The sequence below is a fragment of the Zonotrichia albicollis genome, chromosome 5, assembly GCF_047830755.1.
Source record: "Zonotrichia albicollis isolate bZonAlb1 chromosome 5, bZonAlb1.hap1, whole genome shotgun sequence".
In the NCBI taxonomy this organism is placed as follows: domain Eukaryota; kingdom Metazoa; phylum Chordata; class Aves; order Passeriformes; family Passerellidae; genus Zonotrichia; species Zonotrichia albicollis.
The window spans coordinates 63181432-63199654 of record NC_133823.1 but is presented as its reverse complement, the minus strand read 5'-3'; the positions used below and the strand labels follow the sequence as shown (position 1 = coordinate 63199654).

At 38.6% G+C, this 18223-nt stretch overlaps 1 protein-coding gene across 2 annotated transcripts in view; it reads right to left on the bottom strand.

Annotated features, from left to right (window-relative positions):
- The window catches only part of TBC1D9 (TBC1 domain family member 9), a 46091-nt gene that overhangs the window by 14637 nt on the left and 13231 nt on the right, over positions 1-18223 (bottom strand). For both annotated transcript variants that reach the window (XM_074541867.1, XM_014270701.3), the window contains exons 2-13: positions 17695-17805; positions 15120-15238; positions 13305-13533; positions 12120-12381; positions 10816-11023; positions 7831-8037; positions 6271-6441; positions 5666-5816; positions 4064-4278; positions 2596-2713; positions 1383-1668; positions 558-687 (exon numbers count right to left, since the gene is read on the bottom strand). In XM_074541867.1, coding sequence (XP_074397968.1) covers positions 558-687; positions 1383-1668; positions 2596-2713; positions 4064-4278; positions 5666-5816; positions 6271-6441; positions 7831-8037; positions 10816-11023; positions 12120-12381; positions 13305-13533; positions 15120-15238; positions 17695-17805 — 2207 coding nt within the window. The remainder of the gene's footprint in view (positions 1-557; positions 688-1382; positions 1669-2595; positions 2714-4063; positions 4279-5665; positions 5817-6270; positions 6442-7830; positions 8038-10815; positions 11024-12119; positions 12382-13304; positions 13534-15119; positions 15239-17694; positions 17806-18223) is intronic.

Genomic DNA, 18223 nt, shown 5'->3' with positions numbered 1-18223 from the left:
AAATTTAAGGACAATTAAAGCAGTGTGCAGATTTTACCTGTTTTTTGCAGGCTTTGTCCTGCCCTTTAATAGATATTAGTTATTAGCAGCTCCTTTCACTTGGATTTTCTTTTAGCTTTGGTGATAGTAGAGAATATAGCGGCCCATGGTCAAAATCAGCACTTTTAAAACAAAGCTTCACTGATAAAAGAAAGGTCTTCTGAAATCATACAGATTTCACTACTATTTCAGTTTGGAAAAGCACAAAAAAGCTTAAATGAGAATTAACTCCTTTCAAATTAAAAGTTCAGCCTTTTGTTAGTAAATCACTTTTTGGTTGTGGGCTGCTCTCCTTTGAGGCCTCACACTTCTCTGAAAACAGCTCCAGTTAAAAGTCTTGGTTAAAAGAAGAAGAAAGTCTAACTCCTCTTCCTTGCTCCATTTCAGGCCTCTCAGATGAGTCTGCATTTCTTTTATGTTCTTTCTGTTTCAAGCAAAGCCAAACTAGAGTATCAAACTCCTCTGTGGAGCAGAAGCTGTGTTAGTTGGTAAGTTCCTGTTAAGAAGTCTTATCCTACCTCATAGGAAGACCTGATTAGCCTGAAGATATCCACCTCAGGATAAGGCTCTACATCATCACTGAGCAGGGAGTGAAGATGAGGAATGGGAGGAAGAGTACTGTCCTTATTAGTTACACTGTCCAAGTACCTGGTGGGAAAAAAAATAAAGAAATGAGAAATTCAAGATAAATTTGTATGCCCTCCCTTCTGAGGGTTAACAGCATACAGGTTATGTATTGATTATTACATGTAGAAGTGATAAAACCATTCTCTAGGAACAGTTAAGGTTATACTACTGAAATTTATTATGAAAAAAATCCAAAGTTCCAGAAGCATATGGAAAACTAAACACCACTACCAAGCCCAAGAAAAGCAGAGGTTACACTCAGCAGCACTAGTTCTGATAGAATGACTCAAGCCACTGAAATCTATTTTTTCAAGATCCTACCTAATTATTCTGAGTCCAACTTAGTCTATTCCCAAAACAATCTTCCTTAACACCAAGGCTTTTTCTTAATACATAAAAGGTAGCAGGCTGAAGTAACAAAACCCATGCAATCCACTAAAATAATGGACCAAGTTAAATTTCTATAACTAGGTTTGGGAAGTTTATTCGAATGTCTTGAAAGAAGAATTTGCATCTTGTTGGTCACTTAGCATTATTTTAAAATAATATAAGGAGCACCTTACATGGATGAAAGGAGACTACAAGTATGTAAAAGGTTTACATATATAATACTGGTTTAAATTTAGTATTTCAACATAGAATACAAATCAGAAAAGCAAGCAAAAAAAAAACCAAAACCACAAAAATGAAGATACTTAATTTTCTGTAATAAATACCTTCCCAAGACTGTCATGGCTTCTCCATCATCTTTACAGTTAAGCAACTTGTCTACATTAGCTTCGAGGACAGCGAGTGCTAACTGAAATATCACCTTTATTCCTTCACAGAAGAAACAATCCACAACTACCACTGCACTTTCAAATGGCATTACACTGAGGAAAAGAGTGAGGAACCAGGAGAGGGAGATGGTGGAGATTACACCCAAATCCTGCATGCAGTCATAAAGCTGTGGAATGTAGTCACGAGCCAACTCTTCAAAGACACCCTGATCCACCAATGCTCCTGTTGAAGATAAATAAGGCTGAATTAATTCAGGAGCAACTGATACATAGCCATTTAGGGGAGGAAAAAAACTCCTATATATTTTATGTATATAAATGAAAAAACCTAAGAATATTTTGCATGGTGCTTATGCACATTTTCTCACTTTCAAATGAGTAACAGACTCCATTACACTACTATACATACAAATTGAACTGTAATAAGTTTTTTTCTGTTTTAATAATACACTTCAGAATAAATAAGAACAGAGTAATTTGGTCTAGCAGTAGCAGAAGTTAAATAGTGGCGTGATATTACCATTACTAATTGGAGCAAGACCTCAGCATCACCTGTTGAATGAGGCCAGAGTGACTGTGAGGGTTCAGATTTACTTCAAGAGAACTCTGTATTATACATTCCCATGCCACAACATTAGTGTTTTAAACAGGCCAGGAAGAACAATTTCTAAGGCTGAGTATCTCTAGTATTTGTGAGCTATAGTAAAAGCAGATTCCATGATAAATTGAAGTCACTGTCTTTGACATGCACAAGGAAGCTCATCTGACAACAACAGCTTTCTGATACTTGTGCCCTTCCACATCAGAGGTACAGGCACAAAGACTTCTACTGCAAACTGCTAAAGCTCCTGTTTCCACCTTACCTTAATCAGCTAATTGGATCATCTAAAACTCAAATTTTAGCCTCCCATCTTTTCTTAACAATCTACTTTACTTAACCCCAATTTAGAATGTCATCTGACCCTGAGTAGGTGATAAACTATTAGCAATAACATTACCTCTTTAGGAAATTGCCTTTATTCTCCTGAGCAAGCTGGCTCATCACCAGCATGCACAGATGCACCTACCCATATATTTGTTTCAGTACAAATAACACCAGTTCATTTGGTTAGTTTTTATAGTGTCATTTCAAACATGTCCCAAAGCTTACCAACAACTCTTGTGTTGTAGTAGTCAGGCAGCATACGCTCACACAGAGCCACCAGCAGCCAGAAAGCTTCTTCCTCTTTTGCATAAAGGAGGAGCACTGAAGTGACAATATTCATAGCCTAAAAGAAAGGGAAATACAATTATTTAATATCTAGCACTGGACCTGGGCGGAAAAGTGGTTAGGAAACTTCAAATCACAGAAAATTGTAAGGTTTTTCTTTCGTTTTGTTGTTGTTGTTTCACTGGGGCTTTTTGGTGGGTTTTTTTGGGTTGTTTGTTTTGTGTTGCAGATTTTTTTTTCTAAGAAATCAAGATTTTTCTTCGTAATCAAGGGCTGAGCCAGGTCTGCAAGCATCTGTTACACTGCTACTGATATTCTGCCATAGGTGCTCTTGGGGAATCTGGGTCTGGTGCAGCCAGAACACCTCCCACAGCACTAGTGATGTGCCTGAATTCTCACTGTAGCTGAACCAAATCTCAAGGTTATTAATTACTGTGACAGTTCTAGGGACCAGAACTGAAATGTCTTTCTACTGTTTCTCTGTCAAATAATCTTTAAAAACGTTGTAGCTATTACTTAGTACCTCATGTGTTATTAAATAATTTATGATGGTATCTTGTTACAACTGCTTGCACTTACTCAAATTGCATCTGGAAGTCTTAAAAGTTAGACATTAATAAGGCTTCTTAATACTAACAAATCTAAGTTTCTTCTTTGCAAAAGTATGTAGGAAGGCAAAAAAAGACCCAGTGATAAACCAAAATTATATAGTATGAAAGAAATATTTAGGACCAGAAACTAGTGACTTGAATTATGGGCATAAGAACCTCAAAACCATGCACTGGGGTCAGCATTAACTCCACAGATATATGGTTAGGACTCTCAGTGATATCTCCTAGGATACTTTATTTTTTCCAAAGTGTTTGGGGGGGTTTTTGCTTGGTTTTTCGGTTGTTTTCTGGTTTTGTTTCTTTTCATTGTTTTGAATGATGACATGGCATCACTGAAAGAGGAAAGGAGGTTCTGGAGGGTTATAACTAATACATTGAATAACATTTCATTATAATATGGACAGGTAAAAATAGATAAAAATTTAAGACTGAACACAATGTGTTTTGGTTTTGAGGGTATTTTTTGTTAATATGAAAATAACCTTTCTTCAGGGTACACTGTCATTTTCTGTAGACAGCTCTGTTATCATCTGTCCAGTTTGTAGATTTATGAGCAGAAATTATGCTTACAGAAAATCTCTCAATGTGTGCTGCTAATAGTGCTGTTAGAGCAGGTCCTTGTGTGACATCCCTCTGGCCTCAGCATTCCTGCCTCTCTGCAGCACCGAGCTCACAAGCACCATCCACAGCTCAGTGTGCTTCACACAGCCAAACCCTCACGTGCATGACTGAAGGACAGCCTGCAAGGACAGAACTGGAACTCCAGAAACTGAAGGAATGCAGGGGATTTCAATTACCTGACAATATCCTATGTTTGGATTTCTGAAAGCATAAGCTGTCAAGACTCTCCTTAAAGCAGCAATACCCATCTCATTCTGGAATGCAGGGTGTTCTGGAAGGGAGCGGTGCAGATCCCTCTCTATCTCTTCTGTAGCAAGATTGTATTTTCCCATTGATTTCTCCACTAGGTCCTCATAATAGCCAGGATGAGTGGTCATTTCATTAATGGCTCCTAGGAGTAGGAGAACAGCGTTAAAACCAGGAGAAAATGGAAGGTTTAGCAGGTACAGTACTTCAACATGATAGTCTGCTCCCCTTCCATTCCAAGTGTCATCAAGAACTCTGAAAGCAAATATGAAAATATTATTTCTTTAAAGGTGATTAAAAAATTTAGAAGTATGGGCTTTGGTGATTATCAGCCCTTCCTGTCTTCTCTACAGGCATTTTATAATGAGGATAAAATCCCTCTCCGCCACAATGAAACAGGAGGCGTGAAGAACAAACCAACTGTGCAGTCACATGGTATCATGAGCTCCCTCTGCAGCTGGCTGTGGGTTTGATTATCCTAAATAACTCAAAACTTGTCTCTGAGAAAGTTACATGCCCTGGGAACAGTGTAGATTAGTGTCTGGTTGCAGACAGTATGACAAGTCAGCCAAAAGCAAGAGACAAAAACTCATGAGTTCTGTTCCTACTTCTGAAAATGATGCTGTCATCCTGGGCAGGGCACTCAGCCTTAGGGATACCACTACATGCTCACAGAGCTGCTATGAGATTTCACTACTGGCTTTACAACTTCTCCAGAAACAAAATCAAGCGTCAGTAGCACAAAGTAATCTACACAGAAAGTAGAGTTACAGATACACAGTGAACATTAGTCCAAACTAGCTGTTAATAGGACGCAAAACAGAGTTCTGCATTCCTGTGTCTATCTTCCAAAAACATTCCTCTAGTGCCCAGCAGCAAAGAGAAAATGTACATGACTATATTACTGGGGAAGAAATAGAGAACAAACTTGAAAGCATCATGAGGTCATCAGACAAAAGGCCCTTGTGCTCACATCATAAGTGGAGTGGGTAGCTGTGGTAATTATCTTGGGGAGGGTAGAGCTAAAGAAGGCATGTGGTGATAGGTTATGAAGAATGCCTAAGGTAGGATGGATTTCCATAGAACTAGTAATAAAATTGTTCAATTTAAAAAAAAAAAAAAACAACTTTAAGTGGACACATATCTAGAGAATCCTTTGGAATTCCTTGCAACAATTGCTGAGAAGGCTAAAAGCTCAATTGGATCCAGAAATTATTAAATAAATGGGAATTAGGCTTGCTGGTGGTTGCTGAACGCCTAGAAGGTCCCTAAACGACTGGCTTCTGGTTGCCAGGCATGTGGTCTGCTTTTTATGTATTCTTCCTTAATTATGTGAGCCTCTTTGAGAAAGGGCATTTGCTGGTCTTACAGAAATCTTGTCTAAACTCGTCTGGTGCCCACTAACAATCACAGCCTTACTTACTCCAAATATTTTCAGACACTTATTATGTGCACCTTTAATCACCTTTGAATTCCCTTCTTCCCTCATGCCTTTGCTTATATCCCACAGACACATTCAAAGGGAAACCTACCTGAGAAGAGCAGCCAAAGCTCCCCTCTCATGCTTTCTGGAATGCCCTTTAGCACAAGGTCTCTTGTTTTCTCTGTACGATACATACAGACCCCTTGGCCATATTCAGCAAAATGAATCTTCCAGGCCTGCTCCTTCAGGAACTCCTTGGCCTAAAAGCAAAGAAAGGCAGGCATAAAGATGCAGCTTCTCTTTCTAACACTCTGACCCACTAAAATCTTGAGTGCTAAAAAGCCTGCAATATCCTAACCTTCCAAGTGAGCAAGAAGTAACCTGGCTGCAGTCCAGTTACCTTCTTAATGGGCTGCCTCCTCCCATTCCCCAGTTTCTATGCCAGTAGACCTTGCTGCTAAGAGAAGCAGTTATACTTAAGAGCAGGAATGCAACAACATCCCCTTGAATTACATCCAGATTTGCTTTTATGTAGCGAAATTGTTTGTACTGGTAAAACAACAATATGTTCAAGCCTTTACTTCTGTGAAAAATACTGCCTCTTCTTAACTGTCTGTCAGAATCAAACTCTTCTGGGTCAGCAATATGGGTTTTAAGGCAAACATAATCTGACAGCCTTTTCAGTCAGGTGGAGCACTCAGAAGTGTATTTTACCAGCTTAGGGTTGAACTCCTCGGGTGACCTGCGCCGATACATGGTCATTAAAGCTTGAGTTGCTGTTGGAATTCCGTTATCATTGAGGTTGAATTGTCGCTCTCCCTCTGACTCAGAGCTCAGGCTTTTGTGAGGGCTGGCAGAAATTAAACTACTTGACCTTGTAAACACCTGGAGAAAGCAGTCACAAGCAATATAGGCATAAAGATGAGCCAGTGTCTGGACTTTTTACTTCACTTTACCTCAAAATGTATACATGCTAACGATTAACAAAAACATAAGCCAGCAGAAATTAACCAGTAGAGAGAGAATAACAGAATAGCTTCCAGTTTCTCAACAGCTCTCCTGAAACACAACCAAATTCTAGAACTAGAACTGCTAGGGTAATGTTAGCCCTAAGTAGCCCCAGGCAATAAAACAGCTCCCTTGATCTGGCAACATCATAGGACTACTAGATTGTGATTTGGAAGAAAAGTATTTTGAAGAAAAAGGATTTTCTGACTTCTCAAACAGCTTTGAAACTGCATCATAGTAAAATCTCATGGAGCAGTTCACGCACATGAAACTGCAAGTCAGTCGTGCATATCTAGATATGTAGTCATATTATGAATTGTAGTAAATGCTTACAATAATTTGTTTTTATAATTCAGTAGGTAGAACACTTAGATCCATTTACAGCAAAAGTTCCAGCACTATACAAGCCTACATGCTCTGGTATACAACAGCACAGTAATTATACCTCACCCCCAACAAAGCAAGTGGAACAATTCTTTGAAGACACACATTGCAAACAGGGTAGGGCTCCACAGGACAGTACTAAGGTATGGCTTAGGACAGACTTGAAATGTGAGATATACCAACATCATACCAAAATGATACACCACAAAAGCCTCTTCTACTTTGAGATCTGAATTATTATACTTTGCTGGGTTTAACAGAACTGATGAGGTTGTTATATGACCTGAATTTCATACATAAAAGCTGGAATTCAGCAGAAGGCTTGACATTCAAAGCACCTAAAAAAGTGTATCTAGTCATAACTTTTAAGAACTATTTACTTTGCACACATATGTAAGGAGGTGGTTCAGAATAGGGTCATTTGATGCTCAGGACAGAGCTGTTTTTTTCCTGTTAGGTCAAATGTTCCGAAGTTCACTAGAAGTGCACATACAAGCCAGCTCAGCTCAGGCATTGTTTGCAGAAGAATCAAAAGACGGGATTTAGCAGCTAAAGGCTTGAATAAAAGGAGTTTCGTGCCAACTGATAATTTCTTTAAATTATTAAAATTCCAGAATTACATTTCAGTTGGACAAGTAAATAGATATTAAAAGTACTATTCAATTAACCAGTTAATTAACTATGACACTTCTCTTAGGTTTAACATGAAAAAGATAGATATCCTAACTGACAAATTTTAACACTTCAGGTCAAAGGCATTAACAAAAAAGAGGTCACATTTCTGTGCCTAAAGGTTTAGCTTTACAAAAACGTAAAGGTGCTTCCTCTCCCCACACCAGTTAAAATCCTCTTCTAGTAAATTATTCGTGTTCCTTCACATACCTCATCATCTGAGCTGATATAGCTTCCAGAAATATTTTTATCCAAGTATATTTTTGAGGTGGTTTGTTGCAGAAAGTCTGAGATCCTCTGCACAAGGAAGTCTCTGTCTTTCAAGTTGGCAAAGAGGAATGTCATTCTGTTTTTCGTGCTGATTGACAGTGGGCTGGGCAGCACGCTGGAGCTGTCTGCCTTTTCCACTATTGTCACCTAGGAACAAACAGTTGCTACAGCTTAAGATCTTTAGGTAATCAAGCTGCTTGGTGTAAGAAACCATCTTAATACAATAAAGCCATTCTCCTTCCACCCTTATATCAAATCCCAGTGGACACCCCTTTGCCAGAAAACATGGTTTGCATACAAGGGCTTACAAGCCTGAAAGATAAAGGCTGTAATCCCTCAAACAACTGGTTTCAGTACATTTTCCATCAAAACTCCCCTGAACTACTTAGCTGATTTTACTCAGACTGCATTTTAAAAGAATCAGTAAAACAAAATTCCATCTGTGGGATACAAATCTATCAGCTTTTTTTGTAGGACTTCCAAATCCCTCTCTTGCTTCCTAACATCATCAGCACAGGTCACAGAAACCTTGGCCTACCTTTTAGTGCCAATACATGTGAATAAACCATTTCTGAGATGATGCTCCTGCACAATTGTACTACAGCTGCATACTGTGAAAACAGTTGCACAGTGGTATTTTAAATGCATTTTCACAGTACACAGGAACTTGCAACAAAGGGAAATTAGCCCTATGTCTTCCCTTACAAAGGAAAATATCTAACCCTGAGAGGTGGAGGCTTCTCAATGGCCTTCAGTTGTTAGAGGAACAGTCACTAATCTAACTGAACTCCAGCCTGTAAACAGTACTCATACCACAATCTACTGAGTACAGAGAATGAGTTCCCTGAGGTTTTGGTAAAGCACATTAACACACAGAAATCTCAGGGATAAGTCATACACTGTTGATGAATTATGTAACAGTTGTGTGCCCTAAACATTACCAACTATTACCTCATAAACATATCAGTCCATCAAGCTTGTGCAGTTCATACATTGAACAAAACACAAATCACAATTATAAATACTTTGAACTATTGCTTTTATTACTTTAGATGATTTCTTAATGAAAACTGACTTACTGCCTTCAGAACAGAAAGCAGGACATTTAATTTCACTAGGACTTTTTGACTCTTGCTCCTTTAACCTTTTCAAAACCAGAAATCAATGGTAAGACATGAGTACTACAATATTAATAGCTCTAGCTAAATGGATAGGGTAACCATTTTTCATGCATTCTCTTTGAAGACTTAAAGACTGCAGTGCACCATTCAGGGGCTAAACCACTTCTCTGTTCTTTCCACCTCCTTTTATTGTTCTGTTAACTACAAATCTACTACCTACTTGTTAACTTAAAGGACTTCACTAATAGCATATTGAAGTTAGCTAAACAGTGTTCCCTATGTTTCCTGTTCCACTTAAAAGCTGTTTGAGTACAATCAGCACACAATACAGGCTCTAAAGGCACAGGACAGTCATTATTAAAGCAAGCCTAATTATAGCTCTGCTATAATGAGAGCTGATATCCACTTATTTCCTATTTAATAGAGACACACACATATCTGAGGTGCTTTATCTTGGAGAGGGCACCTGCTGAAAGTGCAGTGAGCAGTGCAGTCAGCCACTGAAAAGCATCTTTCCCCTTCATAATTTCTGAATCAATGCTTTGCTATTGTCTCATCTGTCAAAACACCTCCAGGATATTACAGAACATTGGAATTAACTTAAGGTTTAACCCAAAGCTTTCATTAGATAGAAAGGTTTCCTTTAATTACTACAGGTACCGATCAGATGATCTGAGGACTGGCACTACCCCCCTGGTTTACTGCTCTCCTTGCTGGTGCTGAGACTTGAAGCTGTTCAAACAGAAGCATTTATTCCTTCACCTACTTCTGTCTCTTAAAGCTTTGGAGCTGCTCTGAATCCTGTGCTGCTGTGACTGTGGCTATCAAAAGCAGTTGCTGAATCTGCATTCAGGAAAAGAGGTCCTGTTAAATAAAGACTTTGACTCCCCCTCCACCACTTTACCTGCAGGACTGCCATTCCCTCTGATTTTCAGACAAACAGTGAAACCATAACTGAATGTCTCATCCCAAACAACCAAAGTTGCTGCAACAAGCTGCTGAGAACCTGTACTTCAAAGTTTCTGAACATGTACTCGTTTTACTCTTTATGATTTGCAGGGGAAAACAGTGCCTTGAAGTATTCCATGGTTCTTCAGTCAAGCCAAACTGTCCTTGGTTACATCAGCTTTGCTACTACTTCCAAAACTTACTTACCACAATTTGCCATTAACCCACAAATCAAGTCAACCATAAAAAACTCCCCAACATAATTATTTTTTAATTGCATCAAAGAAACTCTTCTTACTGATGATCTGCTTTAAGCAACCAGCTTTGAAAAGGGAAACACACCAATTTGAAAAATACAGACAAAATATTTTCCACATACAAGAATAAACAATTGCAAGTCTGTGTGAAGAGGCAACTCAAAACTTCAGGATTATGAATCTTTTTACATCTGACAAAAGTAAATCTTATGTGACAGATTCTTTAACAGAATTTCCACTCTAGGAAGTTTCACCCTCCACTCCTCCCTATGAGGCACAAAAAATGTAAAATTGGGCTGTAAATCAGAATACAAGTTATGAGAGAGGAAGAATTCACAAGGGTTATGAAAACTGATAGAAAAAATTCCATGCAAGCTTCAGTAGTAGGAACCATGAATTAAGATAGATAGTCATTAAATATTACCTAGAACACATCAGTATGGCATGCTCACAAGAGATAAAAAGGATGAAAAGAGGCTTTTCTCCAAAAAGAATAAAAAAATATAGTCAAAAACCCCCACCAAAATAAAAAAAATCAAAGCTAAATAAGACACTGCTTATTTAAATTGCCATATAAATTAAAAAATACAAGTATATACCTCTCGAAGAGGGATAATAAGGCTGCACAAGTTCTCTTCTTTACTAGTAAAGCAAATGTAGTTTGTAGACACAAACATCTGACCCAAGATATGCATTTTGTTGAAAGGAGTCCAAAGAGTACAGTCTGTGTGTCCATCTAATTTCTCATCCTTGGGGAGTCGGAACAATGCACGGTATCTCTCGCTCTTTGCTCTGGCATCAAGATCTCTAAAAAAACCCACAGAAAGATTTTCTTGGTTTAGGGAACGTATTAATACATTTTAAGATATATTTTATGCAAATCATTGCAAGTTACCTGCAACACATAGCTAAGCAAGGAGTGTACAGCAAAAAGCTGGAAATAATTTGCCTATAGTGGAGATACAGTCTTCACTTTTGGAAGGTTCTAAAACCACCTGAGAAAAAACTCTGCCATGAATGACTCAGACGTTCATCCTCACTTCTCAGAGAGGAAAGACAGAGTGAGCTTTCCATATTCAGCTGCACTTTCTGAGAATATATACAGTGAATCCATTTTTTGCTAATAGTAATTAAAAAATGCTTCTTTGAGGCTTTTTTATTAACATCATGGAATCCTTAAGGTTAGAGTTTGGTAACAATTTCAAGACTTAGTCTTGATAATGCATTCAGTGCAAAACACTCAACAGTAAGGACAAACAAAAGTGATACAATGCGTGTCAGATGTCACTAAATAATGAGAAATATAAACAGGCACTGGCTATAATTCTGTATGGTACACTAACATGAATGACATATAAAGAAAAAATGAAAAAGAAACTAAAAAGCTGAAGTGTGATATAAAAGAAGAAGAAATATTTTTCAGATAACTTTTCATTCCTTAGAATTTTATGTCAATTTCTGTATTGCTGTTACCTAAACTATATTCCAGACAGAACTGTTACTCTAGACTCTAATTTCTCAATTCCAGTGATAAGATAAAATATGAATACTAGGTATAGTTCTTAACAGCACATTAATCACTTTATTACCTTCCCATACAGACATAAAATGGCCTTATAACAGATACCAAAATGTGGCCAGTATCAGGAGATACACTAAAGAGATTCTGAACAAATGAGCATTTGGCCCAAGAAAGCTTATTTCTGCAACATGCTCGTATCCCTATTTCAACAAGATACCAAGTAATTATATTTAAATAATTATTCACATTTTGCCACTGCTGGAATCAATCATTCCTTTTGGAGTAGCAGTAAATGGCCACAACATTAGAAAACTTTTGGACAAAATCCTGCAAGTACAAGGACTGAGGAGGAACAAATGAGTAAGAGGCAATGCTAATTACCGTTTTAGAGCAGACACTTTTTTGGGGGATTTCTTTTTCAGTTTGGGCAATGACCTGTCCTGTTCAAATCCTTCATTGTCCAAAAGCTGTCGCATGGCTATATTGGCAAGCTGTTCCATCAGTTTAAATGTCTCACTGATGTTAAGGAATACTGAGAAGAAATGTTCACTTGACCTCGTGCTCACTTTGATCATGTCAGGGAAGAGCAGCGTAGCATTCTTCTCAAGCTGAGTGATATCAACCCAACGGATAACTAACTTTGCTGAACAGGAGCAAACAAAAAACAAGGTTCAGTACAAAAATGAGCATATTCAGGAGCTTTTAGCTTCCTCGTCCTATAAAATGCATTCAACTGACTTTTTCTAGCACCCTGAAATTTGGGAGTACAGCATAAATAGATCAAGTTTGTACAAACAAACCACTGTCACCTGACAAACAGGAGATAAAAGAGTTTAAATATCATTTACTTTATTTACAGAACACCACACAAGCATTGCAAGACCAGGTAAGCTAACATGACTTATCATTGTCACTGCACTAGCTCAGACTCTGATCTCCTTTTCCTATGGAAGCAAAGAAACACAGTCTGAACACATCAGACAGGCTTGTCTTATCTTTATACAGCAAAAAGTTTCAAATATTACAGCCACACAGAACCTAAGCTTTTCTCCCAGGACCAATATAGCTGGTGTCCTTAAAGCAGGGGCTAAATCCCAAGAGAGATCCCTTGCCCATAACCAAAAATAGTGCTGAATTGCTCAACTCCACTGTCCCTCGAATTAACCCCCTGCAGAGCAGACTGGCTGCATCCATACTAAGCAGTTCTTTATTCTGGGTCTCCTCTGAAACCTTTTTGATGTTCTGGTGTTGAACAAATGTGATTTAAGGTTGCAAAGTCTGCCAGAGTAGTACGTGAGGATTGTGTAAGAGCAGAAAAGAAAATCAGAACTGGTGTGATCTTGTCCCTATTTCCTTTTTACAGAGAACTACTTTAAGAAAGACCAAACAAACAAGGGAACAAGCACCCAGTTAAGCAGTGTGACAAATCAGGGAATTACTCCCTGCTTCTCCTTTCCTCAGTAGTGTCTTTGTACCCTCAGTGATCAGTACGTGAAAAGAAACAAGCTACAGGAGATTTCCTAACCACTGTGAGATGCACAAATTACCATTCCACTGCTAACATACCTTCCCTGCCCATGAGAAAAGAGTAAAAGCAAAGGTGATTGATGCTGAGATACACCCAGCCCTGCCGGGGAACCTTTCCCTTCCAGTAACTGCAGGAGTAGTAGTTCACTAATTTCTCTTCCTCTGGCATCCCAAACAGCTTGTGAAATTTCACTATGGCTTCCTTGAATTTCTCAGTGTCATCATCCTCCTTGATGCCATTGATCTTGTTGTACTCAGCAATGATGCCCTGGCAGGGAATAAAACCAGAACAATCCTGTTAGTGGCCATGGGCTATCAGATATCCTAATTCCCACGGCCATCCAGGCCACAATGGTTACTGCACTGCCAAGGAAGTCGTTCAGGGAGCTCTTATTGTTCTGCTCACTCTTTGACTTGTGTAGTTATTCACTTTATTCAAGGTTTTCTTTCTGATGGCCTTACTCCCTGCTGTGCCCATGTCAACAGCAACCAAACACCGACCCCCTTGCCAGTGCCTTGTTTTAAATTATCCAACCCAACTCAAACACTCCTAACAGCCCCGTGAAGCACCCATGGCCTGCAGTATTTTCATCTTCCTTCCTGGGGAAACAGACACAGGATTTCACATGACATTTTTCTGAAGGGAAGAAAAAAAGGAACTGTTGCTCTTTACAGAAAATTTTGTATTACTTCTATGACCCCTCTTATTGGACCTTGAGCATAAAAGAGCAAAAAAAGAGGGGGAGAAGAAAGAAGAAAAAAAAAATCTTCAATCAGACTTACTAACAGAGTGGAAAAAATTTCCCACTTTCAGGTGCAGATGACCCTCATGAAATTTGAAGAGGGAACAGGTCAAAAGATGTTTTTTAATATTTTTAAAGACTACGGTTCCTTCTGTTCTATACTCTGTTTTATTTGCTTATTTTCCCAATCTCTATTGTCTTTTATATAAAAGTTATAAAATTTTTGCCTTTTTGTGACTTTTTGCCTTCAACTTGCTCCATATTTACATGAAGAGCAGAGTATAAGACAGAGAAACATCGTTCACATTTAGTATTGATCCAAATCTAGGAAGCAACAATTTCCTTAAGGATTATATTTCAAAACACACATATAAGGTATTTCCATGACCATCTCTAGCACTCATGCCTGATTCACTGGGGAAACACAAGCAACTGTGGGATTTGTAAGAGAGCTGACTTATGATACAAAAGGTTAAAAGAGGAATGAGACAAAGCCAATACTTTGAACACACACCAATAAATACAGCAATTCTTCTTACAATCTTTGAAAAAAGTATGTATTTTTAGATAATTCTTAGTACAAAAAAAGTACTTTTTGCCAGTATAGTTATTATCTGACCTATAAAGAGAAAAAGAAACTCTGAGAAAATCAACACTCCCACTTCCCACCAAGGAAACAAATCAATGAACCAGCAACCCTAACACCCATATGGAGTGCAAATGCCAATACTATAGGACTTAACTGCACAGAAGAGGGGGAGGAGACATTATGAGTGCATGAAAAAAGTTAAAATTAAGCCTTGCAATGGAAAAACAGTAGCACAGACAACTGTCAAAGTTTAAGACAGTGCAATTAATTTTAGAACTTGCAATGCCTTAAGACCTGCCTATATATTTATATGGTTTTTTAAAAAATCACACTGTTCTAAGCTACATGCACTATTCCCAGTTTCCCTGATTTTTACACACGTTGCTACTTAGCATCTGGTAGTTCTTCAAAAAGGCAGAGCAGCCTGGGAACCACCAGCTCCAATTTATTTCAAATTCACATAATTTTTCCTTCCCCAGTCATATTTATCACTAACAACAACTGCAGTAATTAATACACTACCTGTATTTTTCCTCTGACAAATGTATTTATGTCATTCTCATTTTCAAAGATTGAAAGAGTTTGCAACAAATTCTGTTCCAGCCATTCCCAGTGTTCAGTGATTTCCTTCCTCGAGCAACCTATATAAAAAACAAACAAGCAAACAAACCAAAAGTCACAAAATAAATAATTCACTAGTGTCAATGTCCCTTTAATTCCCAGTCTCCCCTACAGCAGATCACACAATCAGCCCAAAACCTACACCCCTCTTCTCAATAATTCATCATGACAGGCAAGGTCTTTCTCTTTGTTCAGGGCTAAAATACATACTTGCTGCAATGTTTTAAATTACAGGTTATTTTATCACTATTGCTGGAAAGTTTTTACCTATCTTAGCATATTAAAAGTATTCACCATTTTACCAACACTGGCCTTTAAGGTAAATTATTCAACAACTCTGACTCTCAGGAAAGGGGAAGAAACCATATTTAACAGTTAAAACACTGCACTTCAAAATACAGAGCCCTCAAGAGTGGCAGGAAATAAAAATGAAAATAGCTACAACACAGCAACTTGCATGAAAATGCATATAATTACCATTATCACAAAAAACCTGTTTACAGCAGTTCTATAACTGAAAAACACACAAAGCCACTGTTAGAAGAATTAACTTTATAGGTGGAGAAGGATCTAAAAAAGTTGTTCACTTCCGAACAGAATTTAATATAGCACCATTTTCACCTTCAACTGAGCACAGCACACTGGGAGGGACACTGGCATGGGACACAGAAGTGCTACTACAATATGAAAGGCTGATTGTGTACAGCATTTTGCATTCCCAGACCATCAATTGTTCTTGAAAAGTAAATAAAAATTCTCCTGTATAATTCAATAAACAGAACTCTAAGCTGTGACATCTTTAACTCAACCCTGCACTGGAGAACGGGCTGTTCACAAGGCTTCTCTCCAGAGCCATAAGGCTTCAGATTCACCAGCCAGAATCCTCACAGGGCCCAGATCAGTAGTGTTAATATCCAAGATATTTCACATCCAAATCTGTCTAAACAGTCATTTTAGAGCAGACAAACCCCCCTGGATTACTTTCATCCTCAGAATACTCTTGCACTGAGCAAGACCAAACATCACAAACATATCACAAAACAATCGCATTTCTTCAAGTCGCTCTGTTCAGCTACTTACTGAAGATGGAGATTATTTCTTTACTGAAGGCAGGAGAAAAAGACAAATTTCTGTAAAAACAGATTACAAGTACCAAATAACCAACAGTCTACCCTTGGAGAACAGTGCAGAACAAATGAGAGTTGCATAGCTAAAAGCAGCCAAAGCCCTTGGTAACCTGTATAATTTTAACAACCCTTGATCAGTTCAGAAAGAATTGCTTTAGTTGCAAATTCATAAAATAACCACAGCACAGAGCGTTAGGGAACACTGGGCTGCTCAGCTTCAAGGTTGCACAGATAAATTATTTGCTCTCTGTAAAATTTTATCTCCCTGCAAGATCCACACTATTCCCCTAAAGTCAAGTGACAAGACTACACCAATGCAGTCTTTTAATTTGATCAAAACAACTAAACTATCAACCAGGTATTAGGAGACTAAACATTTAAGAAATACTCCACAAATGGAAATCACAGATATATAAATTAACTACATTAGCAATTTCAATTAGGGCTAAGATTCATAATTGAAGAGCATGTTTATTAATACTAGCCTAAATGAAGACAGAGTACTTCTACATAAAATCCACAATACCTTTCTCAGAAAAAAACCAAAATTCTCACAGTTCAGCAGCACCATACATTTCTACATGTATGGTACATTTATTTATTATGGGACCATAACCAGATCTGTCCAAGTTGGAGCATTAAAGACCAAAGCTCTTAAAAGTTGCTGCATCTGTGTAAGAACATAGAGTTCTATAGTTAACTTTAACCTAGCTACCATCTTGCTGACTTCTAAGTACATCATACATAGAAAGACCACACAGTGTCTGAAATAAACATCCAGGAGGCAGGCATCCCTGGGATCTAGCCGGTATTTATCCTGAAGCAGACAGGAAATGTCTCACTGTTTGCTGTTCAGTGTTTGTGTGAGTGCTGGTGCTGCATTTTCTTCCTGGTTACCACTACAAGGGAAGCCAGGTGCCCTGCGTGCACTGGGGTGCTATAATTCAGGTGTTCCTCCCACCATTCTCTCACCCAGGAATGCTCACTTCACAAGTGCTCTAGGAGTGAGCCCTGGCCATGGAGAAGAGCATGCAAGGAGGAGGAATGGGGACTGCTGGTCCAGGAACACCTTTGGGAGAAGAAAAGTAGGAAAAAATAGATGTTCCATCCCTGCTCCATCTCTGTTTGCATTCAGTCATTGTGGTTAACACACTCTCCCATGATGGCATTCCAAGTCTGACTAGCAGAAACTCCAGTGCCACTGAATTTCACCGCTACAGCAGGTTTTCCTTCTGACCCATTTATTTGTCCTGACATGACTGTGCTCAGCAGGAAGGATGCTCTCTATCATGTTATGTGACACAGAGTCCAGGAAGAATAAAAACCCACATCAGTGCATTTGTCCTTACCACAGGCAATGGTCCAGTAGACCAAGGAGTCTGGTGCTTGGTAGAGGATTCGATATGGTGCCACTCTGGCACTGGAGTCCAACACAACATCAAGAGTACCCACAAGGAGACCTGCAGGAGAGGAAATTCTCATGAATACACAGGAGAGGGCTCTGCAGCCCCTCCCCATTCCATTTGACTCTCCACAGCAAAACCCAGATCTACATATTCATCCTCACGCTTCTTGTCTCAGGCTGTAAAGAGGAAGAATGATTTAACAGGGAAACATCTTCAGCTTAAACAAGACTTCAACTCTTTAATGTACATCAATGCTAGCATAAAGACAGGCAAATTGAAGCAAAGCAGAAGGTAGCTGTGTTATAAATTCATGTTTAAAAGTTATTTAGTTTTTTCCTGTGTTTCATACACTGCTGGAACCCTGAGCAGTAAAAAACCTACCAACTACAAACCCTCCTCCAACACCAACAAGAAATCCCAGACAATACATCCTATAAGGGTTCAAAACTTGAATGTCAGCTAGGTAAAACTA